This window comes from Pogoniulus pusillus, chromosome 28 (assembly GCF_015220805.1).
Source record: "Pogoniulus pusillus isolate bPogPus1 chromosome 28, bPogPus1.pri, whole genome shotgun sequence".
Classification (NCBI taxonomy): Eukaryota; Metazoa; Chordata; class Aves; order Piciformes; family Lybiidae; genus Pogoniulus; species Pogoniulus pusillus.
Genome location: NC_087291.1, coordinates 13,037,540 through 13,063,827, shown reverse-complemented (window position 1 = coordinate 13,063,827; position 26,288 = coordinate 13,037,540). Strand labels below are relative to the sequence as shown.

The 26,288-nt window shown below is 35.7% G+C and overlaps 1 protein-coding gene across 12 annotated transcripts in view; it reads right to left on the bottom strand.

The window, feature by feature from the left end:
• The window catches only part of DGKB (diacylglycerol kinase beta), a 477,946-nt gene that overhangs the window by 226,861 nt on the left and 224,797 nt on the right, over positions 1-26,288 (bottom strand). For 10 of the 12 annotated variants that reach the window (XM_064167184.1, XM_064167193.1, XM_064167189.1 and 7 more), the window contains 7 exons: positions 25,127-25,244; positions 22,089-22,177; positions 21,892-22,008; positions 17,404-17,502; positions 11,371-11,403; positions 7,637-7,753; positions 3,150-3,223 (listed from right to left, as the gene is read on the bottom strand). In XM_064167184.1, the coding sequence (XP_064023254.1) occupies positions 3,150-3,223; positions 7,637-7,753; positions 11,371-11,403; positions 17,404-17,502; positions 21,892-22,008; positions 22,089-22,177; positions 25,127-25,244 (647 nt within the window). The remainder of the gene's footprint in view (positions 1-3,149; positions 3,224-7,636; positions 7,754-11,370; positions 11,404-17,403; positions 17,503-21,891; positions 22,009-22,088; positions 22,178-25,126; positions 25,245-26,288) is intronic. The other 2 variants (XM_064167194.1, XM_064167196.1) reach the window with 1 other exon arrangement.

Genomic DNA, 26,288 nt, shown 5'->3' with positions numbered 1-26,288 from the left:
ATCTACTCAGAAGGTCATGATATTTTTCATTACACATTTTGCAAAACTTTGTCTTTCTAACAAGAACCAAAGTTTTTAAACATATCGATGGAGTCATTGGATATGGTTGTAGAAAAAGCATTTTTGTGTTCTGAATGCACTTCCGTATATACTTTTGTTTCCCACTGTCCTCCTGTTTCAACACTCAATACTCAACCTAGCTTTTTCTACCTTAAAGTGATCTTCAGTTCTTTCCCCTTGCATTTGACCCATTTGAAAAATGGTTGCAAAGTACAAAAGGAAGTGACAGAGTATTATTGGGGAGTGCATTTATTCAGCTGATTGTCAGATGGATGAACACACTCTCCAAGTATAAGGGCAATGAAATGGGCTGGGTTACCATATGGCAAGGTATAAAATCTCACGCGGGGAACTGTGGGAACACTGGAGTCTTGACAGTATCTGCAATAACCTTTCTGTGTTCAATGACAGTCAATTAGAAATCATAACTTCATTCACTGTGATCTGTTAAATACAGAAAATCCTAGGAGTAGCTTTCAGTAAAAGATTGCCTTAATCTGACTGAGACAAGATAATGAAATTCTCATCTACAAAAAAAGTAGTAGGTTCTGAGGCCCTTTTTTTCCCCCCAATCACTGTTGTGGAAATACTTTTTGTTTATTTTTAACAGTTTACCCTCTACTTCTAGCCTTTCAATATCTGACCATATTACAAAAGCACCACAATGAAAAATCTCATTTGAAGTACCATAAATAACTTTGCAAAATGCACAGTTATGTCCTGAAATATCCTGTGATTTTACTTATCACAACATGTTAACTGACTGTAGAGAAGCCAGATTAAAAACAAACAAACAAACAAAACCCAGGAAAAGTAAAATGGTAAACATTATTTTTCTTTAAAAATATCTTAACCTCTTAGATTAAATCTTTGAGCTAATATGGATCTTGAACACCCTTTTGAAATAGTTTATTATGCTACTGGATATGAAACATTAACATCTAAAAGGCAGAATTTAGAGCGTAAAGCCCCTCTCATCACATGGTCCATATGTGGACATTTTTAACCTTCAGGAATCTAATTTTTTGATCCAACCATGCAATATTATCTCTGGTTGGTGAATGACTTGAAATATGTTTATATGATATGCAGTTAACCTTTTGATGTGCTCCTCCTAACACAGAAATATTAAGTGCAACATTTCTCTGCAATTGAACATTTTATTTTGTGCAGTATCAAAGCAAATTTAAGAGCTTCTCATACTTTGCTATACTCAGCTGCTGGTGAATACTCTCATGCTATGTACTTCACTGTGTAATGACACTTCTAGGTAACGGTGCTAGTGAATGAAGCATGCATAAGGCATTTAATTTTTTTAACTCAAATCATTCCAGTGATCTGCTTGGCCTTAGTAACAGTTGCATTAACATAAACTGAGAAACATCAGACTGCAATATATGAATAGGAATGGGAGTTTGGGAAGAGGATCAGGTTTTAAACTTGCTTTTGCCCTGGAGAATACCTAACACTTAAACAACAGCCCTTGTGTGTTAAGCCCATTCAGACTGTAAGACTTGAGACCAATTAAGAGCTGGGAACTGAAAGCTGTGAAACAGCATTTCATGAAATTGTTTCAAGCTTTCATGAAATTGTTCAAGCTGCTGTGTAAGTGCAGCTCTCTAAGCCTCTTACCTACATCATGCCAGACTGGATGTCTGATCATTACTATAAAATGTGCTAGCATACTGCCTTCCACAACGCCCTGGACTGCACAGACGGCCAGGGCCACCTCACACTGCTACAGTGTCTGGATTGTGAATGCTCAAGTCTGATCATTTTGTTTTGTGGTGACTGCAAAGGCACGTTCTTGAAACTGTTTAGAATTAATCTTTCAGATCATTAACTGCCTTTGACACAAGTAGCATTGTTGGCATTACTTGTATCTAGGTATACCAGCCCAGGAATTCCATAATTCTCCTATATGGTAACCTGTTCTCTCACAGGTCTTCAAATAGAGTTTTGGTTCTTCATCTCTGAGAATTACCCTAACATCTACTCTGGAGGATTTTGTCTCTTTTGTCAGTTTACTTTAAGGGACACTGTTTAGAAGTGATCTAATGGAGGCTGTAGGGAAGAGGCAGGGAAAGCTGACCCACTTACAATTTATTTGCTCAGTTCTGAGGTTTAAGAATCACACTGGTTCATGCCTTTCATTTTTTTGTGTACCACATCACCCAATATCCACAGGTGTCATCTTCAGTGTGATCTTGGCCAAAAAAACATAACCTTCACAAGAACTGAAAGACAAATTATAGCACTTAAATGGTAAGATAGGCCATAAAAATTTGGGAATTGATGCAATGATCAAAAATGGCCAATGGCCATAGTGTTAGCACACACAGTGTTAGCACAAGTGTGATTCTGAAACACAACCTGAAGGATGTGCTCTGGGTGGGACTAACGCAGCATTGATGCTTGAGTAGGATGGACAGGGTAGGAGGAGAATGACTCTTACCTCTGTTTTGTCACATCTCTGATACACTTAAACGTGAATTCAGGCATTTTTACTGTATAACATGTAAGTACTGGTGTACTTACATGTTATACAGCATGTATTCAAGCATGGGACATTCATACTTTAACTGGATTGTTAGAATGCTTCAATATCTATGAAATCTGAAAGTTTCTTTGCAGGAAACCCTATGGAGAGACTGAATTCTACTCACTAAATCACTGAAAAGCAAGTAATGACAGAAAATGGAACATTGTTCCAAATGTAAGTTATTGGGCCGCCAGCATATTTATTACAGAGATTAACATGGAACTGTTTTAACTTTAAATTTGGAATACAAAATAGAGGAACTCACATCTTCATGCAAATCACACGAAATTACACTATTGCTACTTTTTCTGCCAAGAAATTAAGCTTTTGTATAGAACTCATTCTACTTCTCCACTGCAGAACTGACCAGCTACACACTAGCATGTATCTCTTCTAAAAAGGGCAAGAGGATGTTCATATGAGGCATAACAGTATAAAATGTTGGATTTCTTGTCAAACAAAAACTTTTTACATTCAATTTCAAATACATCATAAAGATAAGACAGAAAAAGGGAAAGGAAAAAAAAAAAGAGGAAATAAACCTTACCTTTCTCCTTGTTTCCCACCACTTTTAGGATTGACAAAAACTAAAAGTGGATGAGTGCCTGGAACTGGAGTGATCTAAAAGAAGGGAATAACACAGCCACTCATTAATGCTGTGTGTTGCATTCATTTTTTCCTATAGTAGACAGAAAACAAAAAGCTTAATGCAAACTCTATGTTATGCTATGTAATCCAGCTGGAAGCAATTCCATAATTTGCAATAATCCTCACTTCATTAATTTGCCACAAATTGCAAGTGATTTTTTTTTCTCTTAATGTTGTCTGTCTTGCAGCTGCAATGCCATTTTCAACTTATAATTCCACCGAAATATTTATATATATGTCAATCTACACAGGTGAAATCCACCAATAGAGAAGAAAACTTTAAATGCAAGAAATGCATGACTGATTCTGATGGCAATTTCCTATGGAAAAAGCTATGAGGAGATTGTGTAGAGAGAAAGGTCAAATATAGCTCTATGAAAATTTAAACATGATGTAATAACTTTTTAAGCTTTATTTTAAACTACAGAAATCTGCAAGATTTGATATGCTATGAAATCACATACTTTAAAAAATAACAACCATAACAACAATCAGCTTCTTTCAGCTGCTTAGAAAGCTGGAAAACTTCAAAAAGTAGGGACCATGTGGAAAAAGGGTGAGCCTGAGGAAAGGAATGGAGAGGAGGATACAGTGACAGAAACACTGGCTTCTTCCATGTTTTTTAATTCTTTTGTGTATGTAAAGTTCTACATGTTCACATTAATGTTTAGCTTTACCAACTAGCACCTTATTTCCAAGTAATAATTCTAGTATGCATTCTCAGGTAGTGCAAGATTTGCATGTTCACTGCCTTTGCTCAGACTTGAACAGAGAATTACTTCAGATGACCTCTCACTAATACCTGGTTTTAAAAGCATAAAACCACAGACATAAAAGCATAAACTACTCATATTTAAAACTGTCACTTTTAGAAACATATCAATCCTAGAATGTTTAAAAGCATATTAAGAGTTCAAAATCAACACCTTCCAAGTCATGCACTTACAAATTCAGAGATGAAGCTTAGACTGTCTTATTCATAATTCCCAAAATAGCAATCTTTTCAGCTGAAGATTTCATAAAATGGAATTTAAGGTAGAATCTGGCTAGGAATTCTTACAGGCTTCCTAGACACACAGGTCTAGAACCCTAAAAGCATCTAAAAGCATTTCTCTTCTAGTACCAGCATCAGGCACTAGTGTCAACTTCATCCCTAACTTCACAAGCAGTGGATCCAAATCTGTTCCAACACATGCAGCAAATCATGAAAATCTTCAACAAACTCCATGGAATGAAGCCTCGCATAGAACCAACCCAATCATCACATTCTGGCACAGCAGAGTGCTGCATGTTGAAACATACATCAAATTTGCAGGGTGTAGTGAAGTTTGTCACATATTTAATTTTTATCTACTTTTAAAATCAATTTTAGTTATTTAGCTAATTCCCATGATGTTTGTTCCTGTGAACTAAGTGTAAACCAACGGTGCTCACTGTGACAGAGATGGACTACCTACTGAAATCCCTTAGGACGCAGGTTAATTAATGAGACTCATCCTAAGGTTATACATGATCTATTGCTTCCTCTAATTAGAAATAATAATCCTGATCATTATGCTGGTTAGCTAGAAAGAAGTAAGATGAATGTGCATAACTATGATTAATTGTCTTTAAGTTGTGCAGATCTCCAATGCCACTAAGTTACCTGCTCACTGCTGTCTGATGGAAGGAAGGTTTGGTCTTGAAACCTTTCTCAGCAGAAGCTAAACAATTAATTTATTTCTATTTAAAATCATTTCTTTCAAAACTTAATTGTATTATTACAAGTAGAAAGCCTAGGACTATCAAAGAATATTTAAAAATATAATTACTATTTATTTATTTATTTTTATTTATCCACCAGTTTGTATTCTACTCAATTCCAAAATAAGATCTCACTTTAATTTCTTATAGTTTGTCAAAATTCTCTCACCAGATAACATCGGTATTTTCATGTAATAATGCAACTGAAGGTGTAGACTAAATTGGGAAGCTCTATCAAATCTTAATCTAGCATGATTTAAAGGCAATTTCTACAAAGATATTGGACAAGTGATTTAAAGCTGGAGCAAAGGGGGAGAAAAGTTGTAGACCAATTACATACAGCTTAACCAATATTGCAAACAAGAGTCTAACAGGGCTAGTATGAAGATTTGCTGGATATCACAAATAAGGGGAATTAATATAATGATCAAGCTTTCTGAATTAAAAATGTTTCAGAAGAAGTCACAAAAATCCCTTCATCCATTAAGGATCATGTTACAATGAGACCATGCCAACAAAATCAGGATACTAAAATCAAAGTGACATGTTTTACCCAGATACAGCAGAGCTGAACTAGCACACACTGATCAGCTACATACAGGCTTTTTTTAGTCCAGACCATCTCTGGGCTACATATGAACATTAATTACCAGCTATATTTATGGAATCTTACATCTCTGTGGAAATAGTTATAGAAGTGAATTATGCAAGTAACAAAACCATCCTGTCTCATTGATCCCATCCTTTCACTATAGTACCCTCTGAGAACCACTCATCCTTCGCGATGATCAGGTTATCACTGATCCTGACCAAAAATTTAAGAACGGATGATAAAATGGATTCCTTTTACTCAAAACCAGTTTTATCAGACAGTGAAAAACAAACACCAGAGTACAATGAGTAAATAAGGGTCATCACTGCAAATTATTTCAGATGTTAGCACCATGATTGGCACTATTACATCATGCACGGCATTATAAATCTGGGATTACAGAGGGATGCAAAGACTTCAGAAAACATCTCAAATCCATTCAGTAATTTCTACAATCTTAGTACTCACTCTTTTAAGAATTCTGCCCTTCTTAAGCAATAAAAAAAGGAATAAATATGAATCCTAGGCTTTGGATTCATCATGGAACGAGAAGGTGTAACAGAAATTTTTTATTATACCAAGAAACTTACAGAAAAATCTAATGTCTTAATTACCCAAAAATAGAAATTTTAAGATTGGGTGTGCAGGGGTCAGTGGTGCTATTCTGAACCTAGGGACTGTTTTGCATGAGTGGGAAATAGAGACTTAAAATATACTATGGGCCTAAGCAATCCAATGCTTGGAGAAAAAACTAAATTTGTGATACATGATACTGCTGCTGAAAGGAGATGCCAAGGATGCTCCTCTATCTATACAGCTGGGCTCACCAGAATTGAACAGGTATCACCCAAAAGTTACAAAACTCTTGTGTGCTTCTTTAAGCATCTGTTAGTCACATTGTGACTGATTGGACAGAATTTGAGCTTTCTGTCAATGAATACTCCAGCCTTCTTGCTTCATGCTCTGTCACATGTAGTCAAGGTAAAAGTATAGCCTGTGAGGACAGTTAAGTACAAGAAGAAAGCCCTGAAAACCATAGATAATGATCACTATAATATCCTACCAGACCAAATAACAGCAGAGGCCTTACGGTTTGGTTTTATGTTTGGTGTAGTTTGTTTGCTGCTTCTTTTGTACTTCTTTTTCTTCTCACTTCCTTCTTTTTTTTTTTTTTTTTTTTTTTTGTGTGTGTGCTTCCATAACAAAAATGTTTCAGTAACCAATAAAATAAGCCTTTCTATCCTGACACAATAAGGTATATAATAAAAAAAAATATGAGCTATACAGCATTTGATATATGGTAATGGAATGGTTTACGGCTTAGTGAATCTCTACTGCAACACATAAAAAGATACAGAGAAGTCAACTATGTATATTAAATGATTACCACATCGTTATCATGATGATCATTTAACTCCTGAGGAAATAAGGAAGCAGTATCCTATATGTGAACACAGATTTTACTGAAATACACTCCTATTTCAAGGGAAAAAAGTCAAGCATCTCAGGTAGAAATTCTGGCATGCCTCATGCCCTCCCTAAAACGACATCAGCTCATCACATGCATAAGTTTTCTTCCAAACAGGAAAAAAATCAGTTTTTATTCTAGATACTGCTGTTAATGAAACCATCTTGCTTCTCTCCACTCTCATGTTTGATGTGCCAAACACCCTGCTTGGAAATACCTAGAAAAATAACATCCTTGAGGTTTATATTGTCCATTAATTAAGAGGTCCAAATGAGAACAGTGAACAGTTTTAAAAGCTGCATGACAAATACTAATACAACTGAGTTCAGCATCATTCCACAGTACGGTTAAGAGCTAGCTTTCTCTCCTCAGTGTGTTAGCAAATCCTACCAATCCTACAGGAAGCAGATTTGGATTGCAGAATTCCCACAGAAATGGCAGGATTTACCTACTCTATTTTTAAATACGTAAAAGTGAAATATTAGAGGGGTAAAAGCATAGGAAATATTTCGCTTCAAAGATTTCTCACCCTATTATTCTCTTTATACCTACAAGTACCTCCTTAAAATAACAATAATCACACCTGAAGACCTTGTCCATCTACAGTGACGGAATTGGCTCTTTGCATTTTGTTCCGTTCTGCCAGTTTGTTCATTTGCTGGGGGCAACTCTTCTCTTTTTTCACTGTTGCCTGTCTTTCCTTGAAAAAAAAGAAAAGGAGAGAATGGAACATTTTAACATATTCTCTAGTGCTATACAACTATAATGAGATTATGGCTCTACAAGGATTTTTTAACTAGAAAGCAATGTCAGATTCTGTTTTAATGAAAATGAGGTCTCAGTCAAGTTATTACATAATGTCTGGCCACTTTACATAGCATCTATGTATGTGCCTGGACATTCCATAATGACTAGGCAATAGATAGATGAGAAGTGTGCAGTCATAACACATTAATGCAATGATGTGAGAAGATAATCTGACATTGGCATTCTGAAAACTTGGCATTGTGAAACCTGAAAGCAAATCATATCATATACTTGATTGTTTAATGATCACATTGGTAAGAGATCAGTAATTTATCAAGAATTTAATCCCAGCTGCTAGCAAAAGTTGGATGTATCAAGAGTACTTTATCATTTTGGCAATATATACCTATTCTAAAGGTAACTAATTGGCTGAGTGGCTTTTTATAGCATATATATTTTGTATCAGAGAGAAACCAGAAAACCAGAAATCAGGTTCTATGCTGTTGTCAACTTTTGATGCTAATACACAGCACAATCAGATGGTTATTTAAAAGAGGAAGGCTTAGAAGTATATTCCTATAATCATATTTCCAGCTGTTGTCAGGTTATTTCAGTAGATCTGTAAATGAAATAAAATGCTTTTTGTATCTCATTTATTCTATTTATAAACTGTACCTCATGTGTCCTTTAAGGATGTACAAAATAGCACCATAAATTCAGACAGCAGATGTTTATCAAACAGAATTAGTGTCCTCAAACCCAACTGCACGCCAGTTACTTTCCAGACTTCACAAGTGCAAGGAGGCTTTAAACCAGACAGCAGAATGGGCTGGTACAAAGCCAGTGCACCAGAAAGGACCACAAAGGATTCTTGCACCCCCTACAACTGCACTCAGTAAGCAGTTCATTAAATGTCACCATTCATGCTCCACAGCAGGCCAAAGCGGTCTCTGTGGCACTTCAGAGAAAGCCTTGGTATTGCACTACCAATTACCCCATGCCACTCCTCATGGTGAAGTCTAAAATGGTAAGAAATGCACAAAGATTCTCTGGCACAGGGGAATAACTTCCACTTAACAGAGTGTCTTCTAACACAGATATGGACAATCATTGTTTTCACATCATCTTTAGTTTCCTTACATTTAAACACTGACACAGCCTCCATCTAGCCCCGATGCAACTAGTGGTCCATGTCACCCCAGCCTGTTTCGGAGAGCCAAGTGCTCTAGGGAACTGTAGCATCACATTTCTTATGGAAGGATTGACAAACCTACACCACAGGCAAAAACTGGGGGAGTCTACACTACTTCTTGTATACAGTGAGATTCCTAAGCAGTTAACTCTGCTCTTGGATACTCTGAGAAACTTGATCAAGATGGGGTACAAGTCTTCACTGCTTTAAACAGAAATCAGTAAAAGTAACTGGAGCTATCTCAGCCTTAACTTCCAAAACACAGTTACTGTCCACATCACTATGAAATCACTGACTCCCTTTTTTTATTTAACAGTTCCTTTAGAAACTAGAACTAGGATGTGACATCCAGAGTAGAATTTGCCAACTAACACAAAACATGAATACACAATTTTGCACATAAATGCACATGAATGCACAGCTATGAAAACAACTACTATTAAAAGTCACTGCATTTTACAATAAGGAAGCATACCATGTTACAAGAACTTTATACTATGGTCAAATCTGGCTTTTGGATATTGCAACAACCTCAAACAAAATCAAAACAAATGTCAGAAATGCAGACACTCAGTGTGTAAAAAAATCCTGATTGCTAACAAAAATTAGAGATGGAGAGCAAACCTTAACAAGTCTAATAAAATATAATCTTAAGAGACAGTTCAAAGAATAAGGTAACAGAAATGCAGCACACTGAGTATGTGCAGTTAAGAGAGGTTAAAAAAACCACTGTTCAAAACAGACCTACTTACAAAGTGTGGCACTCAAAATCTTCCTGCACATATCATGCTATTACTTAGAGGAAAAGTATTTATATACTGCTGAGAACTGTCTTTACATAAAGGATGCTTACCACAGTGACCAAGCCTGCTGTTATCAATCACTCAGAAGCAAAATGCAGTAACAATTACCTCAAGCAACATTTTGGATATTGGTTTTGTTTGTTGTGTTCCAGCATGATACAGATAGCAGCAAATACTCTCAACTGGCCTTGGCCATAGGGCTGTTGCAGTAACAGCATCCCTTCTTCAATTCATGTCACTTGCTCCTTAAGCAAAACAAGCTCACCTACAAAGAGAGCTTCTCCTAAGGAGTGACTCACAAGATTAAGCTGTACACCTCACACCATATAAATGAAAAAATATATTTGTAACAGAACTATCTGGAGTATTACTGAAAAATTCAGATGGGGGGTGCCTGACTCATTATTGAGAGTATGTTTCCTTCAACGATGGCTCTTGGAGAACACATACATATACTATTTTGTATCATTCATCCTACATGCACGTGGTACTACACTACAGGTCACTACGTGCACCAATACTGCTCCCTGAAACATTTCTGAACGAGCTGATAGCAGAGTTTAGATTTCCTAGAGTTATACATGGTATACATTCTTGGTTATGTGTCATGTTACTGAAGACTGGACTCAAATTTGTTTAATATTTTATAATAATATATATATATCATCTTAATTCTACAGAACAGATTTAATAACAGAAAACAACAATATTTCTCCAATCACTAAAAAAAAAAAATATTTTAAATATTCCTGCGCAGATACTTTATGAAAAAGAAAACCTGCTTTCTAATCTAGTAGCATGTGAATGTTTGAATAACTTTTAGGAACTATAATATTCCTGTAACAGTACTAAGCTAAGAAGACCAGAACTAAACAATGTTGTTTTTCAATGAGATACTAACAATCTAATAAAGTCATCTGTGGATAACAGCCTACAAATTCTAGCAACGTTAAGACAAATTTGACATGCATTGAAGAAACGGATTTACAATGCAAAAATTTACTTTTCAAAGTAAGAAAAGTTTCTACAACAGCTGTGCTGTATTTAACATCTTGTTAAACGAAGCATACAAAATGATTAACGTATCTGTGAACCATTTTGTTTAGTGGACATGCATGAGGTTGAGAGATACTGAATACAGCATTTTAAAAGCTACTGTACATTTTGATGGCTCAAAGAATCAAGCTTTTCTGTCCTCTCAGTACCTGCCAGAATACACGCCACTCAAAATAATACTTACGACAACACAGTAATTTTCTACCAAGTTTTGCACCTCTCATATCTTCTCTTCTCCCCTTGAACTCTAACTTGGAATTCAGTTTCCAAGAACTGGAGCTTCTACCATTCAGTAGTGCTCCAGAGAGACAACTGTCAGCTACGAACTGTTAAATTGTGTCTCTCCCTTCCCAACAGGAAAGAAGAGTTTGTACGTAAGACAAGGGCTTACATATTTTAATAGAAACTACCACATCTAAGTATTTAGTTCAGCCTCAAAATGCACTTTATAGCAAACAGAACGCACGATATCACGATCCGTTAGTACTCGTGCGTACGTGGATGCCTCCTGTTACGCACCTCTGGGAGCAAACTTCCTAAAGTGGGTAGTGTCTGTTGGAAAAAGAGAATGTTAGGCTGCAACACCAAACAGATGGGATTGCAAGGGGCATGGAGAGAGCACTCATGAGGAACAGCACCTTGCAGCAACTGTACTTAACACCAGGCATACACAGTGCTTTCTCACTCGTTTGCACAACCATACTCCCCTCCAAGTTTTGGCTGTCATATTATATAATTTATATTTTGGGTAGTGTGTGTGGGATCATTTTAGCAACAGCTAAAAATATTACAAAAGCCAAGGACTTTGTATGTTCAAATAGCAAAAAGGCATACTTGGTATCTGGGGAATATTCCTTTTGTTTTCTCTTCCAAGCCTTTGAATCCTCATCCAATGAAAGGAATCTTACTTAACAAGCTTTCCTCTATGACTATTGACAAGCTATACAACATTCATCCTCAAAGGGCATTTCTACTCATACAGTCTCTTCCTTTACACAAAACACTAACATTTAGAAATATCATAACCTATTATAGCTATTGTACAAAACCAGAGTAACTTCATAGCTTACCAAATAGTTACCTCTTTACATTTTAACTGCTGACACAGAATTCAGTGCCGATGCAGCACTGAATTTTCCCTTTTCTGAACTCATCTCTTCCTGCTTTATTTTCTACACAGCTGAGATTATTTAAAACATTTTACATATTACGCAAGTAATATTTCTACTTTAAACAGGATCACAAAACCATAAGTGAATGGTTAATATCATTACATAGTTTTTCAAGTGATTACTGAAAACTTGAGACTACTTCTGTACAATAACTTCACATGTATTCTTTGTGTTGCTTGTTTAATATGTCTTAATAAATATCTACAGAGTCACGCATAGAAATCACAATCAAGTGTTTTTCATTCAGCATTTGGACTCAGTTCATTTAGTTGGCTGAAGATAACCTGCCCGACATCTTGCATTCATTCAATATATGTGTCGATACGCAACAACAGCCCAAGACTTTTAATTTAAATTGCACCCTAAAATGAACTTGAGCTATACCAGGCAGCTACGTACACCAATCAAGGAAGACAGAAGAGTTGGGAAAGAATTTGGAAAATTAAAACTTGTTAAACTCCAGTGGAAGAGGACGTAAGAAATAAACGAACAGGCAGACAGTAGTGATGAGTTGTGGGCAGGCAACTAGATATAACTTAAAATGACTGAACGGCTGCCATTTCAGTTTACCAGTGTCTTATTATTTTAACATTGAACTGTGTTTGCTGAACAGATAATTAGTTAGGAAGATACATTTTCCTCCAGGGCAATTATTAATTTCCTTCTGACTTCAAAGAAATGAAAAAGCTCTTAGTGTAGATAAGCACACCATTATATTTCAAGTCTGGTTTAGATTCTCAGAGAACTAAATCTGCAATGTGTTATATAATTGAAAAGGAAAAGTGTTTTCTTTTGTTTTTTAAATGTTTCAATTGCTATATCATTACTTAAGAGTCAACAAAGAGATTTAAATTCCCCCCCTCTGACCATGTCTCAGAAGGATATATACAGAAATCACTTTTTTTGCTAGTATCTTTGTTCAAAGACTCAGAGTAAAGGTAGTACTCAACTTCAAAGGATTGCATTGCTCATAAAGATTTTTAGACTCTGCACTGACTTTGAGTCCACGTTAAGACTGGATTCAATTGAGTTAAAACTGATCTCTACTACAATGTAAACAAAAGAATCATATTGAACCATGATGCAATTACAACACAGCCATTAGCTATTCCATCAAGTCTATCCAAATACTGATAGTCAAAGAAAGTTCTTGTGCAATAATAACAGCTTATAGTTTTCAAAACCTATGTTAGAAATTAAGTAAAAAATAATTAACTGTAAACATCACATAAGCAATGAGAAAATAAATATCATCATACATACAAAATAAATAGATATTTATTAAATAATAGGCTGTTGTTGGTTGACTTGCCACTATTCAAGGTTCCATTTATTTTGGTGGGAAATAGAAAAATCAGATTAACTTTCTACAAACATAAATACAAATTAGAACATCTTATGTGTTCATCAGTAAATAGAGCAAAGTAAAAGAAGGCATGAAATGAAGAAGCTAATATGTGAGCATTTTCCCCTTTCTGCCCACAAAAGGGTGTGGAGAGAGAAGTTGTATCATAAAAAGAGACCAACCTTTTTTTCTGTACTACTCACTCATCTCATTCCAACATCCAGCTTTTAACCTGGTTATGATCTAATTCTGTACTCTTAGTAGGCTAGGATTCAATTGAGTTAAAGATTTTTAAACTCACTGCCAGTCAACCTTATCATGAACTTTCATTATGTGCATGTAATTAATTGGGTCCAATGAACAATATCAGCACTGAGTTATAGACTTTTTCCCCCCACCATATAATTAGAATATAATTACCCACAGGATATCAGAATGATGCAAAACCTTTCCTCTAAATGTGCCCTCATTAGGAAACAAGTCTCAATGTACATTTATTCAATCAGTATGAATTAATTAAAACGTTACCGAAATAAAAGAGAGTAACATTAAAGTGTATCTGACATCTATTAAAAGACTATCACTTGAGATCTGCACACACAGTTTATAACAAAAGTCATTTAACTTGAACAAAAATCTTCACCGTGTAACAAGCCTTATGCACAATAAACAGATGAGTAAAAAGGACTCATTTTTAAAGTGTGCAGACCACATCCTACTGAAACATTGGAAAGCACTGCAGTGAGATAGGAAAGATCTTTATATGGCACTGAATCTAGATAGGCATGTGATTCCTTCATAGCACATAAAGTATCAACTGCATGAGCTTCCCCATGGTTTCTTTTTCACAGAATCATAGAATCAGTCAGGGTTGGAAGGGATCGCAAGGATCATCTACTTCCAACCCCCTGCCATAGGCAGGGACACTCTACCCTAGATCAGGCTGGCCAGAGCCTTATCCAGCCTGGCTTTAAACACCTTCAGCTGAGGATGTTGCTAGGCATAACATTTGACAAGTTTCATTTTGTGCAGTTTTGAAGATAGAAGCCCTCTTAGCTAACTCAGGCTAGCCATCTAACTTTCAAATGATCAAATATTTAGGCTCTCTCTTGAGCCATTAAGAAAAGGGCAGTATGAGAGGATCATGTCAGTCACTTCATTTTAGCCAGCTCCTCCTTTTGTTTAAGGAGAACCCTAAATGAGTAACTCAGAAGAGTCACCTGAGCTGAGATGGCTGCGTTTCGGAGGGAAGAGATATGTAACCCTTTGTGATATTTTATAACCAGGAAGGATAAGGTGGGTTTTTTTTTATTTATTCTTCACTATATTAGCAATGACTTAGGACACCAATTAAAAACTGAGAGGATATGGACTAGAAGAGCAAAATGCAGCTGAGACACCAGTGCTGGGAAATGCAATTTGTGAAAAATCTCTCTTTATCTCTTCATAAAGAGTAGAGATTGGAATCCAGATGAAATGGAGACATGAGACATGCTGAATGAAAAAGGTGAAAATATCGGTCTCCTTTAGTTTCACAAAAGAGCAAAGGTGAAAAGGGATTTAGCCAGTACTCTGGTAGGAAAATTTAAAAGAAGGCATCTTGGTCGCTCCAGATGAACTCCCCCAGAGTTTTCTGGGAGACTTCTGATGATGCATATGGAAGAGAGGGCCGAAACTTCTGAGAGGTCATAGAATCAACCAGATTGGAAGAGGCCTCCAAGATTGAAGATACAGGATTTTCAACTTGAAATTTCCCACGACTACATCTTATTCTGTGGGAGAAGGAAATATATTCTTCTCCAATACCTCAAAATACTCAAGGATAAAGTTGGTACAGAAAGCATTGCGGTTATCTGCTTTGCATTCCATATATATGTTGCATTGCAAGAAAGTTCTTCACTGAGAGAGTCATTGGACACTGGAATGGGCTGCCTGGGGAGGTGGTGGAGTCGCCGTCCCTGGGGCAGTTCAAGGCAAGGTTGGACGTGGCACTTGGTGCCATGGTCTAGCCTTGAGCTCTGTGGTAAAGGGTTGGACTTGATGATCTGTGAGGTCTCTTCCAACCTTGGTGATACTGTGATAATATTATTGCTCAGCTGATCACTGAAGCTAAATGCCTGTCCTAGGTGAAACAGGCAGACTTACTAGTGTATCTTTAGACTATTTGGTCATAGTTATATTCACTGTGTTCATTTTCCTTACTGAGAGTCCTGGTTTCACATACACATATTATACTTCTCAGAAGGAATCCTTCTAACTGGAAATGGGAGAAACTAATAAAAAAAATTACTAACATAAATAATATGTACACTGGAATCAATCCTTTCTGGGAGGAATTCCTATTAGCTAGGTCACTGATATGTTATTTGCAATGCAGGTATACTCAGGATTTGGATCCATATTTGGAAGAATCTACTAGATGAGTAAATACACTACAAAATTATAAAGTTTTCATTAAATAACAGTTTAACAAATACATTTCCCATTCCTAACAACATACATTTTGCTGAAATACCTGTTTTATTATTAGTATGCAATACTAAGATGATTCTGATACAGGAAAACATATTTACTTCTACTTTTGCCTTCAAAATTTGCAGATAAAACAAACCTATTCAAGGGTGATTTGACTCTAAAGTGGTTTTATATATCCTCTAAACAACTTAACTAAACTCCAATTGTGGAATGAAAATCTTAATTCCTGTATCCCTCTTCCTCTCCTGAAAGGAAAATGGAGTTACAAAAATATAATTGAAGATGAAATTTCATGCTGAGGCTTTATTTAGTTTATAAGAATGGCAAACAATAAATAACAATAAAATTATAACAGTCCAATAACAAAATAATAATTTCTACATGTTAACTTTTAAGCATGACCTAAAATCCTGAAAATTAAATAATGTAATCCAGAATTTAATCATCCAACAAACTTAAAATAATATTTCACAATTATTATTCAGAACTTGTCCAGGTAATATCAAAATTCTATTACAGACTAACTACAAAACTACTCTTATGACTTCCCAAAAATACTAAAAAATATTTCATCAAAATTGAAGTAATTTTTCAATTGCTTTACCCTCCTTGACAGCAATGGAATAATCCCAGTTTAGAGAGCCAAAGTACAGTATCCATCCCTTGGCAGATTTACAAGCAAACAGCCAAAAAAGGACAAATCAGAAAACAAGCAATTTACAATAGGCATAAATACTATTCTTAATGTTCAGAAACAGGTTTAAGATTAGCAGGGAAGAAACCCAAGAAAATATACCTACAATAAGTAACCCGTTCTTAAGCTCCAGCTTTTCTCTTATTAGGAAATATATTTAAAGAGGACCACACATCTGTTCTGTTATTCAAGATGATGATGCTAAGACTTTCATCAGCATAAAACATCCAATTTAATATATGAATACATAAGTTAATTCAGAAGCTCTTTTTTTTTTTCCATGATAAACTGGTCAGCTCTTTTCTATACAACTCACAGCATGCATTTTTATTTTCATTGAGGTGAGTTATTGTTTTTGTGGACAGAGAAATTTACTGTCCATGACTGCAGAATAAAATATACCATAATGTTGATGCATAGCTTACTGCAAGACCAGTGTCATCATTCTAGGTAACCTCCGGCTTAGATCAAAGACCTCAGCATTGCAGATACACAATATGCACCCCAAGCAAAAACTGTCCATAAGAATAACTTCATTATTCTGGGAAGCTGGATCTATAAAAGATGTAAAATGTAGAAGTGTTCTGCCTATACAGTTTCTGGTAAGTACAGTCTCAGTAAGTGATAAAACCTGAGTCAGCTTCAGTTATAATATGCCCTACAGAAAGCTCATTCTCACACACAGGTAAACGCAATATGCAGAGGATATGGCACACTTGTGCCTATCACACATCAGCCAGAATTACTCATTGTGTTTAAGATTCACACTCTTCTCTGAATTTTACAAATAGTCTGGCAGTCAGTCCCATTTTGGCAATTACCTACAGCAGAGGATTACACTCGAAATAAACACATGGACAACTCACCAATACTACCGGGCAGATTGATGTAGGTGGTAAGATATGGTCCTTCAAAAGTCCACAGTCACATTCAGGTTTTAGATGCGAGGCACATTTGTTATGCAACTACAAGGAGACAGAAAATGGAGATTCAATTCAGACATTTTACTACTACAGTCTAAGAAAATGGGCATCTTACAATGGGGTGATTTTAAATTCAATGATTACCAGCATACTACAGGAAGATGAAACATGCTGCAGCTTCTTAAGATTGACAAAACCCAGTGAATTTTTATTGAATCAAAGATCAAAATATTTTCCAGCTTGGAAACTGCACATGTGGTGCAGCACACAAAATGAGAACACTGTATCAGCATAGCAGTATTGGAGATTAAAACAGTCATTTTAAAATTAAGAGATTAAAAACCTCTCACTTTATAGGCTGGATTTGATGATCTCGGAGGTCTTTTCTAGCCTCAGTGACTCTGTTATTCTATGATTTTATAAAACAGCTTCTTGCACTGAGCCAGGAACTTCTACTACTAGTGGGAAATCTGGAGTAATTCAGGGCAGTCTTTGACATTATTGGTGTAACTCTGCTTTCCATCTGAAGCTGATAGAGGCACTATAGATTGACTGAGATGCTGCAATATCTGTGACAATATATATGAAATAATAGCATAATGTAGGAATATCTAAGAAGTTCAAGCCATACTGGGGAAAATTTGGTCTGGATTGAGTCCAATATTCAGGCTTTCTCTGATTGCTGAGGAACCTGAATTACTCATCTTTTTATATTTTATTCTAAACATTCATACAGTTTTCCTAAAAGCAATGAGAAGAGTCCTACTCCGAAAACATGTCTGCTGACTGAAAGAGTGTTGGCTCACTTCTATAGTGTTAAAACGGTGCAAATGAAAAATGTGTAGAGAACATCAACTAAAAATGCCAACAAATAATGATATATTTATTCAAATATTCTGCATTAGCATCCAATAGCTCTTGTTAATATTTCAAGACTCAAAACAAAAGTCTCTAAAATAGAGTATTTCAACATACATAGCCAGGCACAGTGCAAGTCAAAGTTGTGTGCCTGGATCATGTAAGTCAGATTCGTATTTAATTGGTATACTTCAATTATCATTAGAGATAGCCACAATAAAATATAATTCTGTGTCATGAAATCTGGTGAAATTTGGACTTGATGATCTTTAAAGGTCTTTTCCAACCTAAAGGACTTTCTGATTCTATTTCTGCATAGTTTCAATAAACTATGCATTAAGTTTCTTGGGTAACATGCATTTCCCATAGAGATGAATATTTTCTTTTTAGGGAAGATGTCTACTTACATTAAAGAAAAATAATCAGGATAATAAATAGTGGAGATTTTGAAGTGGAAATTCTTATTTAACAAGTGATTTAACTAGCATGATAGATAGGATACGGCATCAGTTCAACAGGTTCAATAGCTGTTACAACATCTGCAGTTCAATTCTGCATCTGTAAATCACATTTTTCCAATGTGATTAATTTTCCTTCAGGTGATTTAACTAGGTTAGTATGAACTCAATTAAAATTATAATAAAATTGTACCAGTTGCTGATGTATATAAGCTTTACTGATAATGTTATCTGGTACAGTTAATGTTGACATAACATTTCTGAATTTTGAACTGAATGCAACCTAGTATTAGCCTTGTCCATATTCATTTATACTGTAAAGTTACCTTTTCAGGCAGTTACTTAGCAACAGAAAATAAAAGTCTAATGAGGTTCGATTTGCTCTGAGTATTAAAGCCTTATTGTGAGGGTATTTTGGTAGCCCTGTAATCTAAATCATTTGTCATGCTAATTCTCTGCGTCAGCGGTAAGGCTACTTGTACCATAATTAATGCACACCAGGCCATGTTACATCAAATAAAAGTATCTTCGCACATTCAGTGGTAATTAGCAGCTTTGCTACTCAGTGGCATGCAAACTTATCTAGGGAGGGAATAAAAAAGAGCTTAATCTTCTTATTAGTCTCCGCTGATCTTTGACAACAGAATTGGCACATAGTAGACAACAGAAAAGGCAGAAGATATGTAGCTGTACCAAAAACACCACAAATAAAATACATAAAATAAAATAATATGCATCTCTTCTCAAAAAAAATAGTTGTATCACGTTTAAAATTCATTTCCCCAAAATTCCTTATCCTAAAACTAGCTCCTCTGAAATAGTACCTCCCTTACAACCAGATGTAAAGTAGGAAAAAAATGTATTTTCTGGAGAGAAAATGAGGTAAAAACATTTACAAGACGGGTAGTGAAGTTCAGAGTATATGGAAGAAGGTACCACTGACCTCTCTGAGAACTTGGTACAAGAAGCCTTCTCAGTGAAAAACATCTCTAAATTTCAGACTTTGATGCAATTATTGGACGTAAGATGTGACCTTACTAAGTTGTAAGTGAGAGACACTTTCAAAACTAATGAGAGTCTCAGAATTAGTTGTGCAATAACTAATATCCTCTTACATAAAAAGACATCAGCAGCAAGCTCTAGATGTGTTATTGTACAAAGACTCAAAAGTATATGAAGGATGTGATGGTAATTACCTAACTTCAGAATATCCAATCAAACCTCCTGTATCTATTAGAAATGTAAAGCACTTTTTCTCAGTAATAACATTATTATCATAAGCAAAACAAGTTATTGCAATAGACTATAAACAATGCACAGAATAGCAAGAAAATCCAATGGGAAATTGAAAAACAAATAATTTGCAGTATTTTTTTTTCTAATTTGCCTAATTTTCATCTGCAGTCATGGAAAAAAAATCTCTTTTTGAAAAGACAACATTACTTTTACAGAAACTAAAAATCTAACTCGCTGATGGAAATCCAATTGCAAAATAGTCAACCTCAGTACCAGTATTTTCAGTTTAGGTTGGCAATAATAAGGTCCATTCGTAGTTTCTTATTTTGATAGATATTTAAGCATTGAAATAGGCACAGAAACACCTAGGATAATTTCAGAAGAATGTAGCTTCTTCATTCTGAGTGATTTCAGTGACAGATTAGTTCTCAGTATTTCCTCAGTGTGCATCAGTTCTAATGGAAGTTCTACAAATCTTTGTGTGATTCTTCCAGAAGTAAAAAGCCTTTATTCATATGAAAAACTGGGATTTTTTTTTTTTCTGAGGAGCTACAGAATTTGCAACTTCCTTTCACTGTAAGGAAGAGTCTTACATAATATGTGTTTATTTCTGGAGTGATATACACATATCATACAAATATAGTGCAGTCTAACTTACCTATCTAAACACAGATAGCCATTGTCTAAATGCAATCATATGCATGTGGAAATTCTGGATTGGGTGCTTTACTCTCTACATAAATTATCCAAATTTTGACAGCAACCTGGAATACATATTTTGTATTCATCAGTTTCATATTTTCTATTCATGACTTAGGAAAATATGTCACAAAACTTCCAAACCTGTATGCTGAAAACAAACGTTCACTAAATGCCTCAATCTCATAGTATTATTTAAAACACTGAGCAAACAACTGCTGTTCCCTAACTTACAGTAATAATAATAATAATATCAGCAAAAAAGCAAAAACCCTAAAGGAAGGCTGAATCTAGATGTAAATCCTGCCACAGCTAGAAACAGAAATACTGGTATTGCTCCTTCTAGCATGAAGATCTCACTTATGGGTGCAGTGTTCCTTGAATGTCATTAGTTCCAGTTATTGGTTCCTGCTGAATAAGGAGCGCACACAAGTTGTGTGTATTAGACTTGTGCACAGATTAGTGTATTTTTTAGATGTCTCCTACTACTCCTAGGCACTTGAAGTCACTGTGTCCTACCAGATGTCCTCAACCTCATTTGCCTGTCAGTAGACACACATTAGGATTTTGTTTCAGCATCGCAGTGCCCTTGACTTTCTCCTAAACTGAAAACTCTTTTATAGCCTTTCTGTAAAGTCAGTTACTCTTCAGAGTGATGTATGTTATTCCCATTTGTATACTGCTTGAAGCAGAATACATCTTTAAGCATACTTGCTTGCAACATTGAAGGATTCCTATGAATATTCTGCATATACCATTTCTTAAATCATAGAATCAACCAGGTTGGAAAAGAACTCCAAGATCATCCAGACCAAACTATCATCTAGCCCTAGCCAATCAACTAGACCATGGCACTAAGTGCCTCATACAGGCTTTTCTTGAACACCTCCAGGGACATGGATCTCCACCACCTCCCTGGGCAGCCCATTCCAATGCCAATCACTCCCTCTGGCAAGAACTTCCTCCTAACATCCAGCCTATACCTTCCCCGGTACAACTTAAGACTCTGTTCCCTTGTTCTGTTACTGGTTGCCTGGCAGGAGAGACCAACCCCACCTGGCTACAGCCTCCCTTCAGGTAGTTGTAGACGGCAATACCGTGCATACTTGGTAATAAACTGAACAAATGCAGATTTGTGTCTCTCTAACTTGTGCTAAAGGTTTTACTGTAGTATACTCACTGTGATCTGACACCAAACACAGTGAAGTCCAGTCAAGCCTTGGTAACATTTTATAGTTTTGTGGCACTTATCACATTTTGTTGGACAATTTCCTTCTACCCAGAAATGGTGCATGACCTGCAAAAGAAAAGTATGGATATACACAGAGTTACTAAATTAACAGGCAAACAGCAAAATTTACACTAACCCAAACTTACATCAGTATTCTTTTTGGACTTCACATATGTTTTGATGCAAGATGCAGGAGCTCTTGAGACACAGCGTTCATGGACTGTATACTTGCAAACTGAGAAAAGAAAGACATTAATGGATGTTGAGGCAATAGTCTTTCTGATTACATCCTCATGAAACAAATAACTTTACCAGCATGCCATCTTTATATAATCAATCCAATCAGTCAATGAAAACTCAAACTAGACCGCTTTTTCCATGGAATACAAAAGGCCAATTAGAACAGGAAATACTGTGCTAGTAAGAAATCCAAGAATGCACTACGCTGCATAACAGGAAATGCTTAATTAAATCAGAGCTCACTACATTTTTTTGCAATAATTCCCAAATGATAAAAATATTAAAGACAAATTGATGACTGCCAAATGGTTTGGTGTCATTTGCTAGTAGAAAAGAAGTCTGTACTTTACAAACTATAAGCATGAGAGCAGCTGGCAAGCATAAAAATAAAACCCAATGAATTTATGTTGTTCCTTCCATTGATTTATAATCCTTGAATGGCTGATTAGTCCATTTTCAGATAGCATTGTTTTCATGTAACCATCCCAACTTTAACTCTTACTTTCCCAAATACCAAACCCTGAGAAGCTTTCTTTCCCTAACCCCTCTACACCACTTTTAGGTAACCATATTGTTGACCATGCCTGTAAAGATCATTCTAGCTGCATCCTGAAAACGTATAAATGTCAGGATACAATGCAAACCTCTCCTGATTTCACCTACACAACTGTGCCTAGAGGAGGAAATAATGATACAGTTTATACCTGCACTCAATAGAGTCAACTATTAAAACCCGAGAATGAGTTTCTCCCTGCGTGGTATATGTCTCAGGCTTTTGACCTCGAGAGCAATTAAGCACAAAGTACTTCTAAACACCTTGCTTGCACCTATTACACAAACCCAGTGGGAGGCGCAGCCATTAATCAGACAAACTGCAGGGAGTAACATTGTTGATTGGACCATGGAGGGATGGTGAGGACCCCCGCAGTTTTCTTTTTCTTCTTTTTTTCCTCCCACACAATCTAAAATGCAAATACTGAAAGCTATAGCAAAGCTTGGAAAATACAGCAGAGAAGAAGCTTAGCAAGATTAGGAAATAGTATAATGGCTTTGTAAGTAGACTCATGCCTTTTGCTGCATAAAGTATTTTAAAGGAAGCATGTGAATGTTCAACAGATACTCAGGGACCATTTTTCTCACCAAATAAATACCAAGTAAATTAAATTTCAAAAAGGTCCCCTGCAGCAAAGAAAATTCCACTTCTTGTATGGCCTTTTGGAAGCAGTTTCTTTTATATAACTCATCTACACGTTTCAGTGGTAGAACAGGTTGCCCAAGAAGGTGGTTGGGGCCCCATCCATGGAGACATTGAAAGTGAGACTCGCTGGGGCTCTGGGCAACCTGGTCTAGTGGAGGATGCCCCTGCTGACTGCAGGGGGTGTTGGACTAGGTGACCGCTGGAGGTCCCTTCCAGTCTGGAGCATTCTACGATTCTATGATCTACAACATCTGCTCAACAGAATTTTCTCTTTAAAATATTTATTGGTCTTCCATATCCACACAAGGATTAAGTTTATGTGAGTCTGACATAAAAGAATATTAAAGAATATAACGTTTCAAGATCTAATAGCTAATTCAGCATTTTTGATCTATCTTCTACTTACTGTCATCAGCATTTATACATCTGAAGTTAGGCTGTTGCTATTTGACTTGTAATAAATCGCTCTCATTCTACAGTACTGTCAATAAAATTATAAGATACAAAAATGTATACATGAAGGAATTACATATGATTATAGCTGGGTCAGAAAGGAGAGAAAAATGGTTGATTCCAAAACGGTCATTTATTCAAACTAATCTCAAATTAAATCAATAGAACTTCTACAGGCAGATAGATCCTGATCAGATGTGATGCTCTATCTTTCATACCAAAAAAGAAGAAAGTTACACTAAGAAACTGATTAATTTATCAAAAAGAACAATGAAAGGTGATATGATACCATCATGAGAAGAATACAGTGGGTACTAAAGATGTCATTAATCTAATGGAGCAGAGTATAACAAGAACCAATCATTGGAACCATCTACCAGACATATTCAAATCAGAAAATAGATCTTAAAAAAAAAGATGATTAATCATTGGCACACACCACAAAAGAAAGATGTGGATCATTCATCTCTTGAAACATTCTAACAGAGATGAGGTATCTTTCAGTAAAAGTTGGTTTCTCAACAGAGAGGTTTTGACCTGGTCAAACCCAGATTATTAGAAGATACATACAGATATAACTCAAGGAATTGAAGTGCAACACCTACATCCATTACATTAATGAAGGAAAATTTAGATTCCATTGTTTTCCTGTGTTCCTTTGTCTTAAAAATTAACATGTGAAATGATGGCAATGCTGAGATTTATGATTTCAAACCATGCAAACATATAAAAATTTTGAATCATAAAATCAACCAGGTTGGAAGAGACCTCCAAGAATATCCATCGCAACCTATCACCCAGACCTATGCAATCAATTAGACCACGGCGCTAAGTGCGACAGAAAACTGATTCTTGGGAAACTGAGGTTTTGACCTTCATGATTAATAGATTAATTTTGTGCAAAATTTGAGTAATCAAATATGAGACTCAGATGCCAGTTGATGCCCATTAATAAACATGGATAATAGCTATTAAAAATAGAAAAGAGGAGTAACAAAAATGTAAGGTTGAAACTTAAGCGTATGATACTTGGTAAGAGAAAAGCAAAAAAAGAGACAGATGCCAAAGGGAACTAATGCTGAAAGCTATTAGAACACCAAAAAACAGCTTTGAAAGCCCACTATCCTAAACAATTAAAAATCTTGGGCTCTCAAGATTATAAGACAAAGGGAGAGATACAATTGTGCTAGCATTGGTTTTGTCCTGGGAAGCTACTAGCTCTTTGTTGTGTAGCAAGTGCAACATTTCCAGGAATAGACATAAGCAAATGGACATTGAAATGCTTATACTCACAAGAACAGCAGAGACCTTGCTTGCCTACTCCGATTAGCATGTTCAAACAAAGATTACAGTAGGCAGGCTTGTTAAAATGTTTCAGTCTCCATACATGCTGCCCATCATCTTTCACATTCTGCAGAGGACATAAAAGAAACAGATTTCACTTAATAAAATAAACAATGAAAAATATAAGAGCCAATAAAAATTGGAGATTGACTCGAAGAACGTAAAAGACAAGCTGTTACTTTGTTTAATACTCTGCACCAGATCACAGTATAATCGTTCTGAATACACAGGCAATGATATAATAAAATAATGTAAAAAAAATTAATCTTCTGAAGCTCATGGACTCAGAAAAAACCACCAGGCAGCTGTCACCACTGTAACACAATGCTAGCAATACATCTAGGCTGATAATAAATTACAACTACCTAAAATTTGCTCTACATTAATCCTAAAAATAATAGTTCTGCGAGTTAGAAGGTATAACTGCTCAAAAAGAACAACAGAAATGAATTTTTTTGAAGTCTACAGAGATTCCCTTAATGACTCTTGGAATGAGGGACATGTACTGGCCTATGCAAAGTGGGTTATCTAACCACAATCCCAGTAATACCTATTGTCAGCTTTAATTTATGTTAATCTACTATCGATGAGCTATCTAAAAGCAAGTATTTAAGGCTATTTTCTCCAAAACCAGAGTTAATTAGATTTAAATCCATGTTTTCCAGTTAGCTGTGCAACTCTACTCAAACCTTCCATGAACAGATTGATCAACTGATTGGCACTTAGGCTCAGGGACTCAGTACCTTATGCATGTAATTCAAATAGTATTAAATCATTTTTGTTTATGAAAGCAGGTTTTCAGTTGCATTATTCTCATTTTCTTTCTTAATGGAATCATTCTGAGACTTCACTGTTATTTTAAGTTTGTTTTTTTTTTTTTTTTAAATGATGTGCACTTGGCACAGATGCTGAATTAATTCTGTAAATTCCAGGTTTCTTGGCAAGCATGGCCAGCAGACTTTTTCCTTTTTGCAAACATCATAGCTTGTGATGTCAAAAAGAAATTAGATTAACCTAATGTAATATAAGGGTTTTTTAAATTTTTTTGTTGGTTTTTTTTTGTTGTTTTTTTACCAAATATAACATCCAATGGAACAAAGGCAGTAAATGT